The sequence below is a fragment of the Neolamprologus multifasciatus genome, chromosome 5 (assembly GCF_963576455.1).
Source record: "Neolamprologus multifasciatus chromosome 5, fNeoMul1.2, whole genome shotgun sequence".
NCBI lineage: Eukaryota > Metazoa > Chordata > Actinopteri > Cichliformes > Cichlidae > Neolamprologus > Neolamprologus multifasciatus.
This window is the reverse complement of record NC_140443.1, coordinates 21356731-21380699: the sequence shown is the minus strand read 5'-3', so window position 1 is coordinate 21380699 and position 23969 is coordinate 21356731. Positions and strand designations below refer to the sequence as shown.

Sequence of the window (23969 nt, the reverse complement as noted above, 5' to 3'; positions counted from 1 at the left end):
TCGCTCTTTGGCTGACTGTCCCATTGGCTCTTTGGTCATCTTTGCCCTTCACAATGCACCAATGGTACACCACGACTAGAAGAGGTTGTTTGGTAATTATTGATCCCTTGCGGAGTTTGAAGCAGCACATGCTTGAGTAGACAAACACTTACTGAGACCTCTGGCCCCTGACGCTTGCACATGTAACTGAGTTACACAAAAGTGTGCGTCACAACTTACCGAAAACTTTTAGACAGCACAGTGACTGTGCAGAATCATTATATAAATGTTGCTCCCCATTAACAAAACCACGAGTGCAACTAAATACCACAGTTTCACTGAGAACAGGAAACTACAGGCACGATGTCAGTTTTCAAAGATGGTGGGTACACTGACTTACTGTTTATGGTTCTTTAACCTGATGTACTGATATATTATCAATACACAATATAATATCTTATGTTGTACACCAGTATGTTTTTTGAGTGAAAACTCAATGTCGGTAAGCAAACACGTGATGAGTAACATTGTTAATTTTCCCATCGTTAATGATGTAAACCTGCAATATGATGTGTACAGTCAACAATATCTCACAAACCAGAGATTTGTAATTGATTTTATTATAAAACTTTTAACAATATCCACTTCAAGTCAAGTCAGTCACTCCTGTGCGGCACACACACGGTTCATTTCAGCTTAGATGAGGTAAATTTTTCAGGTCTGGTTATAAAAAAATGCAGTCTTACTGGACAGAGAGTGCCAAGACACAAATAAATAGCTCATAAACAAAAACATGTTGCAGTCATTTCCTTCAGTTTGTGCTTCATGCCTCGTAAAGCTGGGAGCTTTTTCAATAATGTTACTAACATAAACTTTTGAGACAATTTTGATATAAGTAACATTTGTGTAACAATGTAAAACACAGAAAATTAAGACAATATACTGTTTACACTCTCTGAACCTGTGATGGTTAATCACACAGCAGACAAATGTTCATCCTGAGACACGAAGAAAAAGAGCCAAACGTATACACACAGTGCACTGTGCGGGTGTAGGAAGCTTGGTCCTTAATTAGCACTCAGCTGAAGATTATTTACAACCATTTTGGATGAGCACAGTGGCAGGATTAAACAACTTCACAAACCTTGTTTTTCGTTTGTCCATTAAATCGCTTTGCTGACAAAGTTTGTAAATTAAACTGAAATAAATGTTTTATCTGCAACAGCATGCAAACAGTATCTGCTCTGTAGCCATTTTCCTTTAAGGACAAATCAGAAACCAGTGGAGGGAAAATCTTAAATACTTTTTGATATTAAGGTGGCAGCCTCTGCTTTCATCCAGCCATTCAAATTACTTCAAATGAACTCATAATAATCTGTACTGCGCGTTTCCTCACTTTGTCTATCCAGCTTCCACACAGCCCAAAGCAAAACAGCCATTTCTGATCATTTACAAATGAGCTATTAAAAAGAAACTGTCGATAGTAAAAATAAACTGATGACAAATAATGAAAAAATATCTCTGCATTATTTTTGCTCAATAAAGGGATGTCATGTATGGATACTGAGCGTCGCTGTTGCTGCGGAGACTCATTATTAGCTCTCTGTGTTGGCCTGTTTGGTATCAGAGTCCTGATCTGAGGCAGATGTTGAGTTTTCATCCAGCGCATCTGTGGATTCAGAGTCTTTTGGGGTCTCGCTGGGTGATTTGTCATCTTCTTGTGGGTAGAGCTCTGGGTAACGCTGCATGCACTCCTGCATAGACCTGAACTGCTCCAGGCAGTCAGAGCCCTTCACCTCCTCCTTACTATAGTGGAAACAAGAGAAGGCGTCCTTAAATTCAGTCCCACAGGGACCACTGGCCATCCCACCCAGGCAGGGGCAGTTCCAATTAATCTCCCCATTGGGAAGAATTAAGCCTGGGACAAAAGAGGAGAATACAGAATAAATAACTTGTAACTGTGCAACTTCACCAAAGCTTTCTTTACCGTTTCTCACCTCTCTCCTCAAATGGGTCATTGGGGTCTTCCTCCACGAGCTCCGCAGTGCTGGGTGCTGCATGATCCTCTTTGGTGGCAAAGATGATCGTGTCTTTACCTGTTGTGTGAAATAGAGTATTTTAAATAAATCATCAGGAAGGTATCAAAACTTTTTCCTGTCATTGGGGGGGGGGGGGGGGGGGTTTTGCCATATATAAGTCAAAATTTTGAGTTGAACATCTCAAAATTTCCACTGAATAAATGGAATTTTTACGAGATAACATGAAATGCCGGCTTACTTATGACTGGCAGTTTCTTGTATCTTTTTCCAGTGGAGGAAACGAGCTTCCACAGGAGATGATTGGTGGAGTTCTTATTTTGTTAACACACTTAAAACAATGCTCAGCAATTCTTAACAGACTCTCTGGAGTGAAGATTTGCTGATTTCTTTCTTTTTTGTGTTTTGTTTGTTGGTATTTTATACAATTTTCTTTGAATCATTTAACAGCCAATAAAAGATTATTTGAAGTTATCACTCAAAGCACTTCAAACTAAATCCCAGGATTTTTTTCCAAGGACTTAAGAGCTTTATCTGGCATTGAGTCTTCTCTTTGGTCGGAGGAAGCCAAAGTATACAGAGAAAACCCCATAGACACAGCAAAAACATGAAGACGAAGATAAACACTCTTTCGAGGTAAGCTGAGAAAATCTCTCTCTGTCTGTCTGTCCTTCTCCCAATCTGTGATGTGTCTTCTCTGCTATCTGTTATTCAAGTTCCATCAGCATTGTGTTCTAGCACGCTATACAACTAAACTGTTTTCTCTGACACACATCTGTTCCCACAGTACATGTTTACTGGTTGATATGAATGGGGAAATGTATAAAACAGGCTCAGCGGGACTGCCCTGGCAAGCACTCGCATACACTATTACTCTGTACTGCTTTTCCTCCCTTGCAAGTGAATAAACATTAGAGCAAACTGAGATTAAACTGACTTTGATTGAAACATAGATATGAAGAGGGGTCATTATATCATGAAGGCACCTGAGCTGCCATTTCAGTGAGTGTGCAAAGGTTCCTGCCACTCCGTTGCATGCACAAACAAGCTCGCAATAAGCTAGTTTCAATTAGTTAAATTCACGTGAATTTAATACTGATAAATAGAAAAGGTAGTTACGCATTTAACAGTTGTGATTATACAGAGTTATATAATAAAGCATGTTCTCTTCCCACCTTTAAATGAAACATATTTGTGTGATGATAATTATTATTATTATGTGTGATTATAAACTCTTATCTCCAAGAACGAGTGTGCCCTCTCCCTGTTCTCGGAAACATTAACTAAGGATTAATAAGCCACGTAATCATAGCTTATACATTACGAATTCAGCTGTAGTTCAGCATTTATTATAGCCACTTTTTCCCCACTAAATAACTAAACTTAATCTACAGCCAATAAGGGCTGTGTAGTGTAAAAGCATCTTAAAACCACACTTGGTGTGACGAATTACTTAATCTGCTACCATGACAGTCCAAATACTTTCACACACACTTTAAACTATAACTAGACTAGAAGTGACTTTCTAACGTGCTAATATTAGTCACTTTAATAATTACGGTATGTTGCAGGCCTAGTGGACTATAGCACCTTCTGGTCAAGGTTAAACTCTGACGGCCACAGGTGGCAGGCACTGTTGCCCTCTCAGGATAACTGTCCCAGCTCAGATCCTATGAGGGAGCTTCTTAATCCACCTTATTATTACACCAAGATTCATTTTTCATTCAGACTCAACTAAGCTTTAGAGAGTAGCTTTGCAGAAAAGTTAGCCGGCTATCACAGCATGCTTACCTTCCTGTCTGACCGAACTCATCTCTTCACGCCGAAGCACATTAACTTCCTCCTCTTGACTCCTTGAAATAGATGGCAGGTCACTGATGGTTGCGCCTTTTACTGACACACAATGCAACAAACGCTAATCACAGCATCGCAGGTTTTAATCCATCCTTCGGAAGCTGTTTCACAACTATCCTTGCCAGAACGTGGTTACTCTTCTTCTCCGAAAGTGTTGCTGGGATTGTTCACGCCACGGTGCGCGTTGCTGCCTCCTGGAGTTCGTAACAGAAATATCATCTTCATCTTGTGTTTGGACCACACTTTATTTCTGCGAAATTACATAAAATGTTATCCGCTTAATTATTGAATATTATTCAAGTAATTACAGGTAGTTTGGTACACCCGTCCATTAAAGCTTTTATCCCTAAAGTTCGGTTGTATTACAAATCAATTAACGTCACTGAAAATAAGTGAATGAAGAGACAATATTACATCTTCTACTTTTTTTATGTTAATTACACACTCATATGTTAAACATATGAGTGTGTAATAAATATAAAACGATAAATAAAATAGAGATTACAAAAAGAGCTTTCCAAAATGTTTATTTTTGGAGTAAATATATTGTGAGTTATAATCACAGGTGTTAATGCACACTGAGGGAAAAATATAATTCAGCAAACTGTTTCACGCATGAAATGAACAATACAGGAATGGCCAGTCGTAATACCGGTTATTCTGGTATCTAATTTAAAAAAAATCCATTTGCTTTGCCCAAACCAAACACCTGCTGTTCCTGAATAATACATTGTACAAAATTGAAAATAATACTACTAATTAAAGATTATTACAAAAAAAATTACAGTAGGAAGCTAATGAACAAATTATTGCATTAGCATTCACCATTGCTCAATCCCTCTTTAATGGGGAAAAAGAGGAAATATCTGAAATATCTATTGAATAACTGATGCCTTGTGTCCAACAAATTACTTCCTTTGTCAAAATAACTTTTGAATGATCAGATATTTTGACCATTTAAATGGTCACCATCTCTTTTTTTTAAATTAAAAAGTTTAAAAACTTGAAACTTGAAATCAGATCTTTAAAGCAAATACATTAAACGTCTCCCACAATCAAAGCTGTGGTATAGACTTTTATTTATATATTTTAAGTTAACTAATTTATATTAGATTATATTTCATTTAAATTTATGTGTAATGTTGATGCAAAATTGAATAAAATAAAAAAAACAGACAAATTTTTTTAGTCGCAAATATACAAATGCTGAATGCACAAATGCTGAAAGAGAAGGATGCGGTGCAAGCTTCAGGTTACTGAGAAAAATAATGGAAGTTTGTGCGTAATGTTTGGTGAAGTGTTGAAAAGAAATACAGAAGTGGTTAAAGAGAAAGAACAGTAGGAGGTTATACACCAGCACATGCTGTGCAGGCTCCAAACCATGGAAGCATTACATCATCAGATGCTGTACAAGCTTCACATCACGGAAAAAAATAATGAAGGCTTACACGCAATGTTTAATGAAGCACTGAGACAAAACACAGAAATGTTGAAAGACAAATCAAATGAAGCAATGTGCAAACAAATACAGGGCAAACTTCAAGACATGGAAGGTTTACACATAATGTTTTACTAAGCAATGAGAATTAATACTGAATACTGAAATGCTTAAAGAGAAAAGAGAAACAGGAGCTATACACCAAGAGACTGTGTGCCAACTTCAAGTATCAGAGAAAAATAATGAAGGTTTGCGTGTTCGATAAAGCACTCCAAAGAAATATGCAAATGCTTTAAGAGAAGGAACAACAGGAAGCAGTTCACCAACAGATGCAGTGCAAACTCAAAGACACAGAGAAAATGGAAGCATTACAAGAAATATTCGATAAAGAACTCAAAGAAAATTCAGACCTGCTAAAAGAGAAGGAAAAACTCCAGAAACCCAGAGAGAGATGCAGTATATTCTTTAAGACTTTGAAACATAAAATACAGAGTTGTGAGTATTAATAAAGTAAAGGACAAAAACACTGAACTCAAGGAAGAGAAAGAACAGCTTGAGAAAATATGCAGAGAAATAGAGCCAAATCCAAGAAGTGGTGACCAAAAACACCCAATTACAAGCACTCTACAACAAAGTCCATTACGCAAACACCAAAATGCAAGAGCAAAAGCAACGACAGGAGAAAAATCTCAAAGACGTGCAGTCTTTATTTCAAGAACTACAGAAGAGACATGAAGAGTTAAAAGCCATCCATCACAAATGACAACAAAGAAACAAGGACATGCATGAGGCAAACAAAGAACTGCAGGAGAAAAACAAAGCCCTGCGAGAAAAGCAAAAGGAAAACCAGGAAACATTAGAAGAACTGGAGAGAAGGTGGAAGGTCAAGATGACATGCAGACGTTCAAACCAAGTATCGAAATGGAGAAGAACTGTGATGAAAATGACTTTGAAAATGGCATGTTGGTCCAATGAGGTTGGTGCGTAGTCATTTGAACATTGCCTTCAGTAATTTAGCGACCCAAACCCGAGATAACGTCATTTTCCTTAAACCACTGTTATGCTAAAGCAGGATTAGTTCAAGTTTCTTAATTTAATGACAACTATAATCAATTCTTATGGAAACACACTTTCAAAAAAAACCTTGTGTGTGATATTTTTGTTTGATATTTGTAAGATGTAGATGAGTGCGATGTAAAGCTTTGCAGGCACTCAAATGTTTATTTATACTGTTTTCAGTGAGTCCTTTCTCCAATGTAGCATACCCAGCTCTGCTGTCATCCTACTCGAAAGGCGTGATTATACAATGGAAATGGAACCTGTGTTGGTCAGCCTTCCCCTGCAGCTAAGCCACGGCCCCTCACAATGAGACTGCCCAAACAGTCCTACTTAGTATTATTCTCTGACAAAACCACATTATTTCATCATGTTTTTATACTGTCTGTTTTCCTCTTTGTGTAATACTTTGGCGGTTTATGTGCAAAGACCAGAAACTCAAACTGAAACCACAAGTTTAATTCTGACAGGGTCCTGCGGGCTGATTGTAAACCACCAGACAGTAAAGCCATCATTTGTTAACAAATACATCAAAATATGGGAACTAAATCCACAACATTGTGGTGACATAAACATCACAAAAACCTCCCCAGATTCACCTGCATGTGTAAAAAGGACATTCCAAGCAAATAGTTAAAAGTCAGTCTTTTTCCACAAATTTTTTTTATTGAGAATGTTTTTTGTACAAGTTTGTTCTGAAATGCAATTATTTTTACATATTCAAAGACTTTATCTTACACTTAAGACAAATTCAAGTTATTTAATATATGGCCTATGTACAGTCTGTTTGGAAAAGTTATTATTGAAAGTACACAAAGCAGACAACTAAAAACAAAACAAGACATAAGACTGCATGGTGTGGGTAACAAGAGTCAATGAAAGCTGTCATTTAATACTGAAGCTCCCTGGGAATGCCTTAAATTAAAAATGAGTTTTGAATATTTCCCAGAGGTTGGAACCCAATGTGAGCTCCATCTCTTCTTCTCAGAGGACCCTGACCCAATAAACGCTTCAGTGCAGTGTCCCGATCAGAAGCATATTCACTCCTCGACTCTGATAGTTCACCTCCTGGTTTACACCATTAACTGACTGGCAAGTTAACTAAAAAAATAAAATAAAGCTGAAAGTAAAAGTAGGAGATAACACTAAGCACACTGAAGACAGATGACCGTCACCATCCAAATCAAGTATGCCTGCATACCAAAGTATTGTCAGTCCAGAAGGGGGGGAGGGACTCCTGCAAGAAGCCTATAGGTGAATATAGGAAGCTTTAATCATGTTTAATCAGGTAGAAACATGGATAAAGCACAGCCAAATGTCTTTCTTTGCATCATTTTGGAAGGTCTGTGGGGAAAACAAATGGAGTGAAGAGTCAGCATATTGTCCCAGCACCTCACAGTACCCGATTTCAGCTGAGACTCCTGAAGGTTCCTCAAACGTCCTAAAAAATTGCAGTGCCGATGATGCAGGGGCTTCTCATGGCTGTAAAATAAACGCGGGTTTTGTGGTGCTAAAAAAAGTTGGGTCAAAAGCAAGAGCACGATGGCTAGAAGAATAGGCCTTCAAAGCTCCCTACTTCACTCTGTTCTTTCACAAATATTTCAAAGTACTGGTAGATAATGGTGACGGCCAGCAGGATGCCAGTGCCAGAGCCAATGGCTCCAAGGAAGTCTGCCATCACTGACAAACCACCAATACACAGTCCACCGAAGGCAGCAGCAGTGGGAATGTATCTAAAATGAAAACAGAGAAATTAAGGAAATTATACACCCTGTGTTTTTTTTTTGAAAATGCACTCTGTAGCAAGGATGATAGCATTCACATATACATATACACAAGGGTGGCTGTAGCTCAGGTGGCAGAGCAGGTCAGCCACTAATCAGAAGATCGGTGGTTCGATCCCAGGCTGCCTCCTGGCTGCATGCCAAATATCCTTGGGCAAGATACTAACCCCATGTTTGCCTACTGGTGGTGGTCAGAGGGCCCGGTGGCGCCTGTGTCCGCCTCGCCTCTGTCAGTGCGCCCCAGGCTACAATGTAGCTTGCCATCGCCAGTGTGTGAATGTGTGTGTGAATGGGTGAATGACTGAATGTAGTGTAAAGGACTAGAAAAGCGCTATACAAATGCAGGCCATTTACCATATACGGCCATTTACCATATACTTTCTTAAGAAAGAAAGGGAATACTCAATCACAGTTTAATATCACCCCGTCAATTTAGAAAGCACAAGCCATTGTGAACTCATTTCATCTACTGTGGTGTAAATGAAAGTGACAACAAATGCATTGGAGACACAACAATAATAATTCCTCCAAAAGGGAATGATTGTGAAAGGTTTTGGTGACTACAGACTTTTTACTAGTGTCTTTTTTGCTCACTGCTGGCAACATGAGACAATTCAAGTTCCAGCTCTTCCTGGATGGCACATTAAAAAGAGCCGCTACACCTACCACAGTCTCAAGAGTGTGGAGGAAATAGTAGGAGAAGATCGTCAATTCAGCAATAGGAGCTGTATCTGCTCCAACACTGCCAGAGCCCTACAAAATGACCTACCCCTCAACCCTCCATGTGCATTATTCCAATTAAAGTGTCAGATACAGACTCGACAAGTGTTACACAAAGGCCGCAATCCTTTAGTGGAACCTGTGCTAACAGACTGGCACCATGCAGTTTGACTGGCATTCCCCCAGAGAAAACCAGAGCTGGCAGGTTCGCCACTGGCGCCCTATTTTCTTCAGTGATGAAAGGAAGGAAGTTCACCTCATGTGACAGGTATAAATACATTTGTAAACACTGTGGCAAACATTATGGTGTCTGCAAGATCATCTGTGAAGAGAAAAGAGCCCTCTAATACACCTGATGTCCCTTTTATTTGCACCACAGCATGTGAAAGACAGACGTTCAAGGTCAACAGGTGTAACAGATTTTGTATTTTACCTGTTAAGCTCATGGACCATTGAGGTCTCTCTGTGTCCCCTCATCACCATCTGCTGCTCCTTCAGCTGTTTTGCAACCTGCATGACAGGAAATGGAATAGAGCTCTAAGAACGAGTTTTCTTGAAACAATGTCATAACACAACCTACTAGAAAACAGTAATAACTTACATCTTTTGCAGAGGAGCCTGATACTTCAATCCAGGTTTTGGAGAAAAAGGCACATGAACCAAGCATGAAGACGATGTAGATTACTGCGTGGACTGGGTCCTCCAGAACAGAGCCAAATGATTCAGGTGGAGAGAAGTAGTAACAGAGTCCCCCGACTGGGTAAGCACGGGCCGGGCCACCAGACGATGCGTCCTGGGAAAACAGGAACAAAACGTACTCCATCAGTCACTAATGTTAACATGATAATGAGTTGTCAGACTCCGGTACATCCTTTCCACAATTTTATTTTGTTCCCTTTTATCAATAACCAAAAATATCAAAGAATAGGCTTGTCCTGGCACACAGGTGTGAATGTCATGGTAAGCTTACATAAATGCAGCTTGTGTAGTTAGGAAAAAAACTACACAAAAAAAAAAAAAAACCTGACTGTTTAAGAGGAGGTAGTTTTTATAAAGAAGATGGATCGCCAAACCATTAGCAGAGGCATTTATTTTTGGGTTGTTGGGTCTTTTTGCACTTTGCATGTCAACACACTAACAAACTGAACTGAAGAATCTATAAAACGCAAACATGTACTCACAGACCACGTTCCGAGCAGATTAACCAGGAAATTGCCACTGAAGCGCGTGGAGAGCATCTGGGAGATCACATACAAGTTGGAGACCAATGCAGACTGCAGGATGATGGGAATGTTGGAAGTATAAAAGAGCTTGATGGGGTAGGTGTTGTACTGTCCACGGTAACGAGCTGACTTGATTGGCAGATCCACCCTGAATCCCTGTGAGAAGAGATTAATTCATCACACTGATTTTATTTATTTATTTATTTTTAAATACACATTTTAAATCTCAAGTGGGTTAGTGTGAAGTCAGACAAAAGAAAAGAAACGCAACCGACCTGAAAGTATATTACTACAGCAAAAACAAAGACTGTAGCAATCAGGTTCATGAGGTTGGGCAGGTTCTGTCTGTAGAAGGCCTCTCTCAGAGCACGCACTTTGTCAGTCCTTGTGGCAAGCAAATGGAAAAGAGCGATGATCGCACCCTCAAACTCCGTGCCTGGAAACACAGAAAAAAATCCTCTCAAATTAGAAACCTTGTTTTGGATTGCAAAGATGCAACATGTTTTTTTTTTTTAATTATTACTTAATTTAAAAAAAAAAAAAAAAAATCACTTTGTAAAAACCAATTATTGGTTCCTTACCTCTTCCAGTGTTCACAGTAGTGGGACTGAAGGCCTTCCACACAATAGTTTCACAGATGTTGGTAGCAATAAACAAGGAAATGCCTGAACCAAGACCATAGCCCTTTTGGAGCAACTCATCCAGCAGCAACACAATCAGCCCAGCCACAAACAGCTAGAGAGAAACGTAACAGTTCGAGTCATATGAGATTTCTATGGAGATTCGCCATGTTTTTCAAAGTTTTGAGTATCGACTCCAACAAACACATTATGTCTTCTGTTTTTACATTTAAAATTAATAAAAATAAACTATATTTTTCTTAAGAAATTACGTAGGCTTGTGGAATGAATGATTAATAAAAAAATAAATAAAAATACTGACAGCAGATGGGATAAATTCAAAAATTTTACTCCACTTCGTTCTCACATTCACAAGATTATAAGAAGCTGTGGTGACAGCAAAACTGCTCAGCTCACAACCCCAGCAGGTTGTGAGCTGAGCAGAATAAATGAAAAAGAAATGATTTCCGTTGATTCATTTTTTTGAAAATTACTGCATCTATACCTGTTGTTACGTTATCAATGAGTATAACAGTTACCCTAAATGATAAATAAAGCCAAAAATAACTGAAATTTAATTATGTTTCCTAGCCCAAAGATTTCTTTAAAGTACCAGTAGCATCATCTCAGTACTCGAAAGTACGGCGTATGTGTGCTTTAGGTTGATTTCAAGGTGCTTTCCTGTTTCTCTAGAGTATGAAAGTAACATCTCATTAGGAGTATAATTATACTCACAGGTTTAAAACAATTACCAACTAATAACAATTTAAAAAAGGCTGATTTTAATCAAAGTGTTTTCACTGGTATTCTTTGAGTGTTTATGAAAAGGTAGCAGGCAAGGCTTTGGGAAAAGACAAGCTGGAAAAAGAAAATCTCTGTTGCCTCAGCCTTTTGTAAAGAGATTAGAATTTTGTATTGTTGTATAATCAACTACTAATCACACAACTCTAATATGAATGCTGAACCAGACCTTGTACTTAGTTACCCTGTATTTGACAGAGTAACTAATGAAACCTCTCTCTGAAATGCGCCTTGTGCACTTCTTTAATTGTGATGTCAACATTAAGTTTAATAAGAATGACATTGAATAAACAGTAATGCCAGTGTAAGAAACATATCTGTAATAATAACGTTGATAAAAACAAAAACAACATTGTTGGAAACTCCGAGGAACCAAACAATTAATAATTAATTAATAAAACAATTTATAGCTAATTTATATACATGTCCTGACATTACACAGTTCAGGTATGTTTGCAGATATTCATCCTGTTCTCACCTGAATGATGATCAGCAGACAGATCCCTGCACCCATCTCTGATGGATCTCCGTACATGCCAGTCATCACATACACAATAGCCTGGCCAATGGTGATGATCATGCCAAACACTGAAGAAAAAATAAATAAATAAAAAAAATCAGAGGTCAGAGACCCTAAAGTCTTGATAGGCAATTTTAAACTACTTAAAACCAGCACCTGAGCAGAGTTTACATACATTTTTGTGCTCCATTAAAAAGCGCTCTGTCCTTTGGAGTGTCTCCAACTTCAATGATCTTAGCTCCAGCAAGCAGCTGCATGATCAGGCCTGAGGTGACAATTGGCGAGATACCCAGCTCCATCAAAGTACCTAGAAGAAAATGTTCAAGTTAGACCCCAGAAAACAGCAGACATATATCTAACTTATACACAAATATATTAAAAGGTATATACCTCTGTTTGAGGCCAGAATGACTCTCATCCAGTAGAAAGGATCTGCAGAGTCTGAGGACATTATGCCAAACAGGGGAATCTGAAAAGCAACATATTGCATTTATAGTTGAGTCTTAATTGGCTGCATGAAGTGTTATAATTGTGTGTCCCCTGAATTCACTGGCTTCAGCTTGATACTTTAACTATTATGTAAGAAACATTCCTGTAACAGACAACTTAATGTAATAATAACATTAAAAAAAACTTAGCATAAATTATTACAAACTTATTTAAGCTGTTGAGGTTTTTTCCCCAATTAAAAATATCATAAAGATGTAAATACACAAACTAATCAACAGTGAGACTCACCTGGCAGCACACCAGAAAGATGAAAAGAGTGATAGCAGTCCATAACACCTTCTCTCTGAACTGGATCTAATGAGCAAATGTAATAAGTTTAAAACGAGGGGAGGGGGGTAAAAAAAAGAAAAGCATACACATTATAAAGCTTATTTAGAACTATGAAAACAAGGGGGAGGTATTTGAAAACACACATACCTTTCTTTCGGGTTTTTGGATCTCTGGCAGCACAGCACAGAAAGGCTTTATCACCTCCAAGAATTTGACTGAAAACAAACAAACAAACATGAGTAAAAAGGTGATTATATCTGGTTATCATCAGCGGGACGTGGTAATGAATGGGGGGCGGACTTTAAAGACAAATGTGAATGTACCAACAATGTACCTGGATGTAAAGCAAAGCTTTGAAGAAAAAAAAAAAATCAGTTTCCTGTTGTTATGTCAGATCTTTACAGTACCTCTACAACCTACATGTTTCTAGTAATGCAAGGCAGGAAACAGGAACAGCGGACTCACAAAAAACAGAGCGTCTTATGCGTCGTCATCACTAGACTGTCAATGTCTTTGAATGAGTGGCTAACACGTTAGCGTAAAGGTCTCGAAATAAAGCCCCTCACCGTATCGCTTTTAAAGGATATCTACAGACTAGAAAACTAGTTTGCCAAAATATCACCTAGTTATTAAGCTAAACCCTACAACTACTTCTCACTAGAAATATTTTTATAACAGGGAAAAAAACATTTATCAACCAGGAAGCTAGCGACTAAATGCTAGCTGCATGCGATCAATGCCAGTTGCTAGTTACCGTTAGCTAACTAAGTTGTCAAAAACACATAAAACACTGTTTCAGTTTTGCTCCTCGTTTTTTGCAGATCACAGTCTTAAAAATCATGTGCCAAAGTGAAACTTACTGCCCATGATGTCCCAACTGGTCTCTTTATACGGTTCTTCACAGTGGAAATGAGACCAGCTTGAGCCTGAGTAACTGAACCACCGGGAGGAAAAGAAGGAGACACGTCATCACTACAGACACGAAGACCAGCGATTTAAAGAGACAGCGACCTTTTAACTGAACATCACATATCACAGTTGCAATACAAAGAAACGAAGGACAAATATGAAAAGCTACATTTTAATAGACCTACTTTAATTTTTGACATACTGGTGTAAAGCAAACAACTCCGGAGCCTGACAGTCCCAGAGAAACAGAGGGACAATATTTTTCAGCTCTTACTACTGCAGTTAAAGTTACAGTCAAATGAATGTATGCCTTCCAACTCAAGAGCATAACGATGCCATTATGCTCGCCGTGTTGCCTGTGCCATGCGCGCTGATTTTGATGTCACGTCTTGTGTCCTGTCCACTGGGCAGTCTTGCACCTCTCGATTTTTGTAACCTGGCGCACTGTGCCGCATCTTGGTTGAAGTAACAAGTGTACAATCGTGTCAGATTTTATTGCCATTTTAGTGGAGATGTTGGAAAAGTTTGAAAACGTTACAACAACAACAACAACAAAAAAAACAACGTTAGACAACATCTTGGCTTTGACCTTTTTCCTCTCCTCCGTGCTTATGATAGAGTAATTTTAGGAAACTCAAGCCAGATTTTAGCTGGCATAACCAGCCAGGCTTGTAACCAACCAGTTGGACATGTCTAATCTGCTGACAGTAAGTAATTGCAACAATATTGGGAATAAATAAGCATGTTTATGCATATTTTCACGTGTAACAGTTCAGTTCAGGAAATAAATCTTGATGTGATGAGGAAGAAAATATTTTTTTAAATAGATGCTAGTTGCATTGTCTCTTTCCTTTGCATTTTTGATTCTTTGGTTAAAGACATTCAGTGGAGCAGCGGTAGAAGACAGTCAGCAGCTCCTTCTTCAGGTCTATTTTTCTGAGGATTCTCAGAAAGTGGACTTGCTTTTGGGCCTTCTTCAAAACCGCAGAGGTGTTTGAGCTCCATTGGAGGTCTGTGTCTATGTGCACACCCAGGAACTTGAAACTGGACACCCTTTCCACAAACTCCCCGCTAATGTTGACAGGCTGCAGCTCAAACTTCCTGCTTCTGAAGTCGACTACCAGCTCTTCTGTCTTGGTGGTATTGAGATCCAGGTTGTTGTCTACACACCAATCTGTCAGCCTCTGAACCTCAGCTCTGTATGCCGTCTCATCTCCCCCAGAGATGAGCCCCACCACGGTGGTATCATCTGCAAACTTGATGACTGCATTGTCCTGGTGGGTACTAACACAGTCATGTGTGTACAGAGTGTACAGTAGAGGACTCAGTACACAGCCTTGTGGAGAGCCGGTGTTAAGGCTGAGGGGTGAGGAAAGATGACACCCCACTCTAACTCTCTGTACACGGTCTGACAGGAAGTCTCTGATCCAGCGGCAGGTGGTAGAAGGAAGTCCAATATCCAGCAGTTTAACTATTAGTCTGTATGGGAGTATCGTATTTAAAGCAGAGCTAAAGTCAACAAAGAGCAGCCTGGCATAATGCCCTTGTTGTTCCAGGTGAGAGATAGTGGTGTGGAGCTCTTCAGTTGGTCTGTTAGCTTTGTATGTGAACTGGAGCGGGTCGAGTGTGGGTGGCAGGCAGGACATGATGTGATGTCGGACCAGTTTCTTGAAGCACTTCATTATAACAGGGGTTAGAGCAACTGGTCGGTAGTCGTTGAGGCTGCTAATGTTGGTATGCTTTGGCAGTGGGACAATTGTGGCTGACTTTAGGATGCAGGACTGGGAGAGGGAAGTGTTGAAGATCTTAGTGACAATCCCAGCCAACTGGTCTGCACATTCTTTTAGAACCCTTCTGGTCACCCCATCTGGACCTGCGGCCTTCCTGGGGTTCACTGCCCTAAGTGTGCACCTCATCTCATATTCCTGCACCACGAGGCTTCGGCTGCTGCTGCTGTCCGATTTAGCAGTTTAACACTCAAAAGAGGCTATTCCATAATGACTTATTTTATTCTGAGGGTATATAATACAAAGTACTACAATATCAAGCATTAACTTCATCATAAACTGTATAAAATATTACTATTTTTGCTTAAAATCGACCTGACTACTTGTTCCTCCACTGCTGAAACATGACTTTCTCCACCAGAGGGCAGCGCTGACCAGAGGCAAAAATGTAGCTCAGGCAATACAGGGTTGTCAAGAAAGTGGTACAGCTCCTTTTGAGTTTCACTGTCAACAAAGACAAAATAATATACACAAAGGAGTTTACAGAATAACCAGAGCAGTTGATATTGTCAGTAAAGGCAAAACAATAGGCCAGCATCAGTATTAACAATGATGAATAAGATTAATATATCTGCTCTTTCTTTTTTAGTGCTGTGCAATGACGTCAGCATATACAAGGGTTCCACTATTTATGCTTTGATTTGATGCTCCTGGTTTAGATACAAATAGCATTTAAAGGTAACAACATTACGTAATTAAAGTGGCAATTTGTTGCAACCGCAAACAAGATTTTGATCTACATGGAGGTGAAACACATAGTAACTTTGAGGATGTTCTTGTTTCTTCTAGTCATTTCTTTTTTTAATTCCACATTTTCCAGATCAGTTCCCTGTATGTTTTAAAGAGGACCTATTATACCAATTCCCCATTCTTAGACTGGGCTTTAATGCAGCCTCTTAACACCAACTGTCTAAAACTACTCTCACTTTAAGTGAGAGGCAACCCTCCCTGCAACTTTCTCCTGATTGGCTGCCTCTCACAAACGCAAGATTTGACCAGGACCTTTATATACTGTAACACTGTCAGATCCATCCATCCATTTTCTGTTTCATTTATTTGGGGCTGGGTTGCAGAGGCTAAGCAGAGAGGTCCAGACCTCCCTCTCCTTAGCCACCTCCTCTAGCTTATCCAGGGGGACACTGAGGTGTTCCCAGGCCTGCCAAGCAATATAATCTCTCCAGTGTGTGTCCTGGGTCTGCACTAGGGCCTCCTTCCAGTAGGACATGCCCAAGACACCTTACCCAGGAGGCACCCAGGAGGTACCCTAATCAAATACGTGAACCACCTCAACTGGCTCTTTCAGCATTGAGGAGTAGCACACAATATCATAGTACATTGTCAGATCTCAGAATTATTCATACATTTTATTTAATTCTAAAAAGAAGATATTAGTGTCTTGAACAAAAATTTTTGAACTAGTGCCCCAAAACATTATATGAATTGTAAACGTGACTTGTGACATGGTCACTGTGAACACACATACTCAAGCTGAACAAAAACACATGCAAAGAAAAGTTCCTTGGCAGCTGGTGTTGCACAAGAGTCTTTGATTTCATTGAAATATGAGCATGAAGGAATTTTGAGTTCCTTGGACTGATACTGGTGAATGTTTGTTCTCCTTCCTTTTTGTCTCACATTCATCTCATTCCTTGTTTTGTTCCTGGAGGTCCGCTCTCCTCTCATGCAAGTCTGCCAGTTAATTCATCTCCATGATCAAGGAACTGACCTCCCAGCCCATTGTTCATTCAGTGGTGCTAGTTTCAGTCATTGTGCAATGTACTGTTTATAAGGTTGGGGAAACATTTCTCCCACTGCAAACGCTACATCCAGATGAACAGAATCAACCTTTAGGGATTTACTTACCTGGATGGTTGAGCATGCATCAAGACATTAATTTACCTGCCATCAAAAACCAGGGCACTCACAGCATACAGACATCAAAAGATCCACATTTTTCTCTAATTTAAATGAATTTGTGTGTGTTTGAACTGACTTGCGTGTTTGTGTGTGTAAAACAGATGGTCACACTAATAGCTGACTGTGAGAGAGATAGAGTTAGTCACCAGGGGATTTATAAGGCCACATGCTGATGTTCTGTGCCTGTACCCCACGGATTGTCTGTCAGTAAGGAGAAGCTTGTTGAGGAGAACTCGTTGAAGCTTGTTTAGCCAGCATACTGGTTTATTATGCTATAAATCCTCTACATACTGATTTAAATTTGGGTTCACCCACTTGCTCTAAAGTTAGCCAAGCCTTCACTGCTCAGAATAAACAGGCCTGTCTCAGGCAAACAGCTGATCTGAACTCTTGGTGACCCACAGACTGCTAACATATAGTATTTCACTAGGTCTGTTTAAAATGTAACTGCAACAGAGCCGGTGCTAATGTCAGTGTGTTATAACTGGTTGATTTAAATTGTTCCTGTAATCCACTGCACTGATCCAGCACACAGAAGAACGCCATGTCCTCGACCCTAAACTCCAGGCTAGATAAACCCTAGTGACCAAAGAGCTCCTCTCTGAAGGACATTTCTTAGTCTTAGTCTTAAGAGGGTTGACGAAAAATAATTAAAGCTGGTAGAAAGAGCATATTCTTGGAGAAGTTCTGAAAACCAATTAAAAGGATTAAAGAGCTATACACGGAGATGAGAAGCTCTGTGAAGCAATGCAGTTAACACAGCAAACACAGCAGTGCTTTGAGCTAAATACCAACAAAAACGATGCTGACTTTTAGTTCAGTGTGTTAGCATGCCATGATAATTATCACTGAAAACAAAGCACAGGATTGTAAATAGTTTTGCGTCAAACACTGTCATTAACTTAGTGCCATCACATTATTATATGTTGTGTTATGGTGGGGAAATTGCATGTTAAACCTGATAAACATGATCCACAAAGCAACAGGAATGTCCAGGAGTTGTTGTTATGTATGTCAATTTTCTGGTCCACTAAAATCTGCAAGATACAAAACATGGGACTCATGAACATCTGTAGAAAATTTCCTAGTGATCGAGCCAATAACACAAGAAATTTGTGTCTGAAACACCTACTGCTGCCGTTTGGTCACACTCACTTTACAAATAGAGATCACAGAGTTTAAGGAGGATATATAAATATGTCTTTGGGTGTCTTATTTAGCAATTATGTAAATAATGGCACATTTAAATGTCAGTGCAACAAAATGGGGACAGAGTTGTTGTGTATTTTCTCTTTTTTTGCTTTTGTCCTCGTAATCTCAAACAAATTAGTTTGGGCCCCAGGAAGACTAGCAACCACTGTTGTGGAACCTAATGGGGTTCCTTATAAATAAACAAATAAACAGCAGCTGTACTCAGTTCAGCTTCATTGTAGCTGTCTTATGTAACCTGTTCAAAGGTTCTTCCACATCTTTACTCTGAACATAAACATGACCTTGACAGCCACTGAGCAGAACTGCTTAGGTTACTTTTTAATTAAAAAAAAAAATCATTATGAAGTGTCTAAAAAACCACTGTGGATGTTAATAATACTGTAAGGATACATCTAAATCTCTTGGAGATAAAAACAAGACAACCAACTGAGGAAAAATTGATTTATCTGGTCAGAACATATAACGTGTTTTTTAAAAGCACAATTTAAAAAAAAAAAAGCAATGAAGAAGATTTTAAAATCAAGACAGCCAATACTCCTTGAAACTATTGCCATAGTTCACTTATATATACTTTAAAGGTTTTTTGCTGACATCATTATGCTGTAAATGTATGGGCGTGTTCATCATAGAAACATCCTGCCTTCACCTCCTCCACCCACATACTTGCTCATTATATTCATTATAATCCATCCATCCATGAGAAATGCAGTTATTCCATGGAAAGAGTTACCCAGCAGAAAACCAAAAACAGTCCCACTGACCAGGGAATGTGTTGAAACTGACAATCCAGAACATAACCACACAGGAGTTAATCATCTTTAACGGGGCTGTAGTCATCAGGCTTAATCCAGATTATTGAGTTGAACACTCAATGCCTTCTCTAGTACGTGTCTCATCTTGTCCGGGATATTTTAAGCATACAGAGTCATACAGTCCACTTGGTTTTTGCTTCAGGGAGAATGAGTGTACCTGTACAGTATTAGGGTTTTGCGTGGGTTTTTGTTTTTGTTTATTTTTTACTTGACAAAAAGGATTTCTGTTTTAGAGTGCACATAAAGGATTCACTCAGTCTTGCCCCCACATCACATCTTGACATGCTTCAGCCGTCATATAAAGAAAATTCATCTTCACAGTGGATGTCTGCAAGTTTGAGTTTGTCAACTACAGTTACATCTAATAAATCAGGCCAAAAGGTAGTCGGAACCACACACAGGTCCCATACCACATAAAATGCCACATAAAGCCTTATAGATTATTTATGAACAAAATACTTCATGTTTATTAACAGTTGTAAGTTACAGATGAGTAACAAATTGAAAGAAACACCCAGATTTAGATATATCAGATTAGTATAGCCCTAAAAGTTACAGTGATCTCATCTGTTGCAGTTTGCAGTTTGGATACACTGCCCTCTATTACAAGAAAAGGTCACCACAAATGAGTTTAGATGAGCAGCGCCCTCCTGTACTGATGCCAAAACACCAAATGATGGAATTTATTTTGAAAAAATGGCACTCATTTAAGAAACTTAAACAATCCATACCATAGACTTTCTACAGGTTAATGGTGGTCTGACACATTACACACTATGTTCACTTCTGCTTTAATCGGCAATCCATTAAGTCTGTAGTCTGCATTAGAATAAGAAACAGTCAGCACAAAGTAATTGCACGGACAACAGACTGTGGATTAAGTAATATAAATAAATGTTCAAATTGATGTTGATGTCCTGACACAACCCTGAGAACAGACAACAGTCTGTGAAAATAAGGACTCACACAACCCCAGTCCCATTTTTGTTCAGTCTCACAGACATTCCTTTGTCCTTCAGTTCCTTAACAAACTGTGACTTACACGACCCTTGAGATCATTTCAACCCGCCTACCTGCTTGGATAAAGTTATACATTTCATCAAGTGTTTATTAATTAACCAGGACCAAAAGTTAAAGAAGTGATAAGCCAGAGCAAGCAGAGTTATAGCACAGCTATCAAGTGACTGTGACCCCACTTGCTTGATATGAAAATGGGACAAGAACTGGCAGAGCAGAGTGTGTTCAGCTTTATAGGATCATAAATTGACAGTCAACCATAATTTTATTCCTAATGGTGGCAAAGCCTTATCTGTTAGGTACGGTTCAAGGAGGGTTGCATAACATACTGTGATGTCAGAAAAAATATGACATGTGTGTGGTTTTCCACAGCAGTTTGAGTTCTTTTATTAAAAAAAACACATGCGCCTGTTGAGACAATCTTATTTGTACTTATTTTGTGCTTTTGAATGTGGTAAAACACTTTGCTTCCTCAGCATTTACCATTTTCTAAATTGCCTTTGGACATTTCTTAAGTTCTCAGCACTAAAGATGCATTTCCCAAAATAGCTCATAGTACATATGCAACAGTTAACTTGCAAAAGGCTGTAACAGTTTTTGTCAGTTGCTTTGGCTCATGTTAATTTTGAAGTTTCAACATTGAAGATGCAATGTCAAGATAAAGGTTTTTTGTTTTTTTGTCAACCAATGATTTATTCTCACCAAATTGACAAGTTGCGTTGAGCCTATATAAAGCAGGGGATTGAAAATGTTTCAGTGTTTTGTCATAATGACTAGCAGTTTTCATTTACTTTGAATACATGCTGTATCTGACTATTCTTTTATGTGGAGTATAGTTGACTGCTATTGTGTCTAAAAGTGAATTTTCCAGAAAAGCTTATTTCAGTATCACATGTATAACTTGGACAAAACAATTTTATTTTCCCTTCAATGTTCATACAACACAGTACAATACAGTAAACACAGGAAACTGAAGAATTTCGCAGCACTGTACAAATCACTATCGATAAACAAAAAGTACTTTGGAAACAAAGTATAATCTGCTAAACAGTGTTTGCACACTGATCAAGGGGGTCCTGCTCTTGTGCCCTGTGGATTTTTTAAGAGATGATGGGGGTTTTATTCTGCACGGTTTTACTGGCAATCTGCACTGTTCCACTCACAAGCAAGTAAAGTCGCATATGTACGTACATGCTTGTGTATAATTCGGAGTGCCATGATATACATGTGATACAAGACATGAACATGTGTGTATTTGCTTTCAGTTGAAAGACTGAAAGCAAATACTACCATCAGTATGTGACTGGTCTCATGCTTTCATACATGGATGAAACAAAGTTCGAATTAATTTGATTGAAAACACTAATGAAATGTTGGAGAGTATTAAGATGAGTGAAAGATATGTAGTTCTGACTGATTAAAAAAAGAATTTTTTGATGAGTATTGCAATTGAGATGAGAAATGGATCAGCACAATAAAAAAAGTAACAATAGCAACAATAGCAGTATGTACAAACAGACAAAGGCTATTGTGGGTGTAGAGATATGTTCCAGATGTGAGAACTGCATCAAAGTGATTGAGATAAAAAATTACAACTGCAGGCCAATATCTATATTGTATGTTTTAGCAAATTCTTGAAAAATGTATCAGTGAACAATTAAAAGATTTTTAGATGAAAATTCTATTCAACAATAATTGCTGCTATTAACATGAAAATTGACCCTGTTAATGAGATGGATTAAATAAAATGCTGTTTCATTCTTTTTCTTAATTTGTAAATGTTTCTGACACAGGTGCTTAACAGACTTCACAATATTGGCCAGAACAGTGTGTTTACTTTGCTTGGTCTTCATCCTCTGCTGGCCTTTACTGCTGATAAATTAGCGTTGAAAGGTAAAGAAATCTTTGTTCTCCAAGCCATATTTCATCTTAAGGTTTTCAAGTTTCATACATTAATCATTTTGTAAAATAGCACCTGGGGCAAATAAACCTTTCTCTGTCCACTGTTTGAAGACACCATCCTGCTTTTCTGCTTATTTCTGTGCTTTTTTGAAATAGTACACTATTCTCTGTTTTTGCTGGAGGGCGGAGTAGAGTGCATGTGCCATATAGCATTCAAATCCAGTTTTGGTAGTTTGTTTTGCTGAGAAGCAACTTCTTTTGACAGTGTTTGCAACAAAATGCCTTTCAAAGTCATTCAAGCACACAGAGCTGGACTGACATGCAATCAGATAAGAACATTTATAACCCTTGAACAGTAAAGGCTGTAATAGCACATACAGGGCTGTCAGATATGCACTGCAGTTCTCCTTGCACCAAATAAACACAAACACTTATGTGTTTATCTTCACGTATGCAAAGAGAGCTGCATTCATGCATTATTAGAGTATGATTAATAATACAATATCTTACATAATAACAAGTGCTTTCCTACATCCTTGGCCTGAATAGCCTTAGCCTACTTTGATCTAGTAACCTTCAACCTGATCACATTTATTACAAAGCTGTTGGTATTATGCTTCTAATTTGTGTCTTTCCATGTCATGCTCCATGTCATGTCATCACAGCAAAACAGTTTGACTCATCCCCAAAATGCAAAAAGTTAAAAAATATAGCAAATCAAAGTATCCAATCAAAGCTCTTTGCTGATTACATATGCTTTTTCAGCTTCATCACAAAACCCATATAAACAACCAGCAGTATATTCCAATGAGGAGAAAAACATTAATCCAAATCTGTTTTGCAGCAGGCAGCACGTGAGCAGCGGATGTGAAGTTATTTTTAGATCTGAAACGAGGAAATTATAATCTCTTTCCTCTCATGCCTCCTACTATCATCGCCCCTGAACTGACTGCATCTCTGTTTACCTTCCTGAGTTGATGTTTACTGAACCGAATCCCCTAATATAGTGGGCAGGGCCAAAAGATTAGAAGTCAACTGATAAAACAAATGTCAAAACAATATATTGTTGATAAGAAATCCATCCATCCTTCCATCCATCTTCTGCTGCTTGTCGAACCTTTCTAGTGGGACACTAAACTGTTGCCAAGCCAGCCGAATGACAGACTCTTCCCAGTGTGTCCTAGATCTTTCCTGAGATCTCCTCCAGGTAGGATATGCCAAATCCCCTTACCTTAAAGAAACCCAAAAAGGGCCACTGTCAGATGCCAAAACTACCTCAACTGGTTTCTTTCGATATGGAGCAGTATTAGCCCCTCACGACCATACTCCTTGCTTAACTTCTAAGGCTCAGCCCAAACATCCTACTGAGGAAGGCCAATTCTGCTGCTGGCATTTATGATCTCATTCATTCAGTCATTACGTAAAGCCTGTGGTAAACTGAGAGCTTTTATGCTTGACTCTCTCTTTACCACAACAGGCAGCTTCCGTTGACACCACACCAATTCGTTTATCAGTCTCTTTCTCTACTCTCCCCCCACTCTTGAACAAGACCCCAAATAATGAAGCTTCTCCACTTGGGACAGAAATTCCTCTCTAATTTGG

At 38.8% G+C, this 23969-nt stretch overlaps 2 protein-coding genes across 2 annotated transcripts; both read right to left on the bottom strand.

Annotated features, from left to right (window-relative positions):
* Nucleotides 1-129: 129 nt before the first annotated feature.
* On the bottom strand, nucleotides 130-4042 carry chchd4b (coiled-coil-helix-coiled-coil-helix domain containing 4b). Its single transcript, XM_085159220.1, has 3 exons — nucleotides 3807-4042; nucleotides 1977-2075; nucleotides 130-1897 (listed from the first exon to the last, which is right to left on the bottom strand). Exons 1-3 carry the CDS (start codon nucleotides 3826-3828, stop codon nucleotides 1575-1577), a joined length of 444 nt encoding a protein of 147 aa, XP_085015346.1. The 5' UTR covers nucleotides 3829-4042; the 3' UTR covers nucleotides 130-1574.
* Nucleotides 4043-7009: 2967 nt separating this feature from the next.
* sec61a1a (SEC61 translocon subunit alpha 1a) lies at nucleotides 7010-13789 on the bottom strand. The gene is made up of 12 exons (XM_085159721.1): nucleotides 13672-13789; nucleotides 12959-13026; nucleotides 12770-12835; nucleotides 12422-12500; nucleotides 12207-12338; nucleotides 11990-12099; nucleotides 10672-10825; nucleotides 10366-10526; nucleotides 10049-10246; nucleotides 9469-9660; nucleotides 9301-9377; nucleotides 7010-8096 (listed from the first exon to the last, which is right to left on the bottom strand). Exons 1-12 carry the CDS (start codon nucleotides 13676-13678, stop codon nucleotides 7910-7912), a joined length of 1431 nt encoding a protein of 476 aa, XP_085015847.1. The 5' UTR covers nucleotides 13679-13789; the 3' UTR covers nucleotides 7010-7909.
* Nucleotides 13790-23969: the final 10180 nt, after the last annotated feature.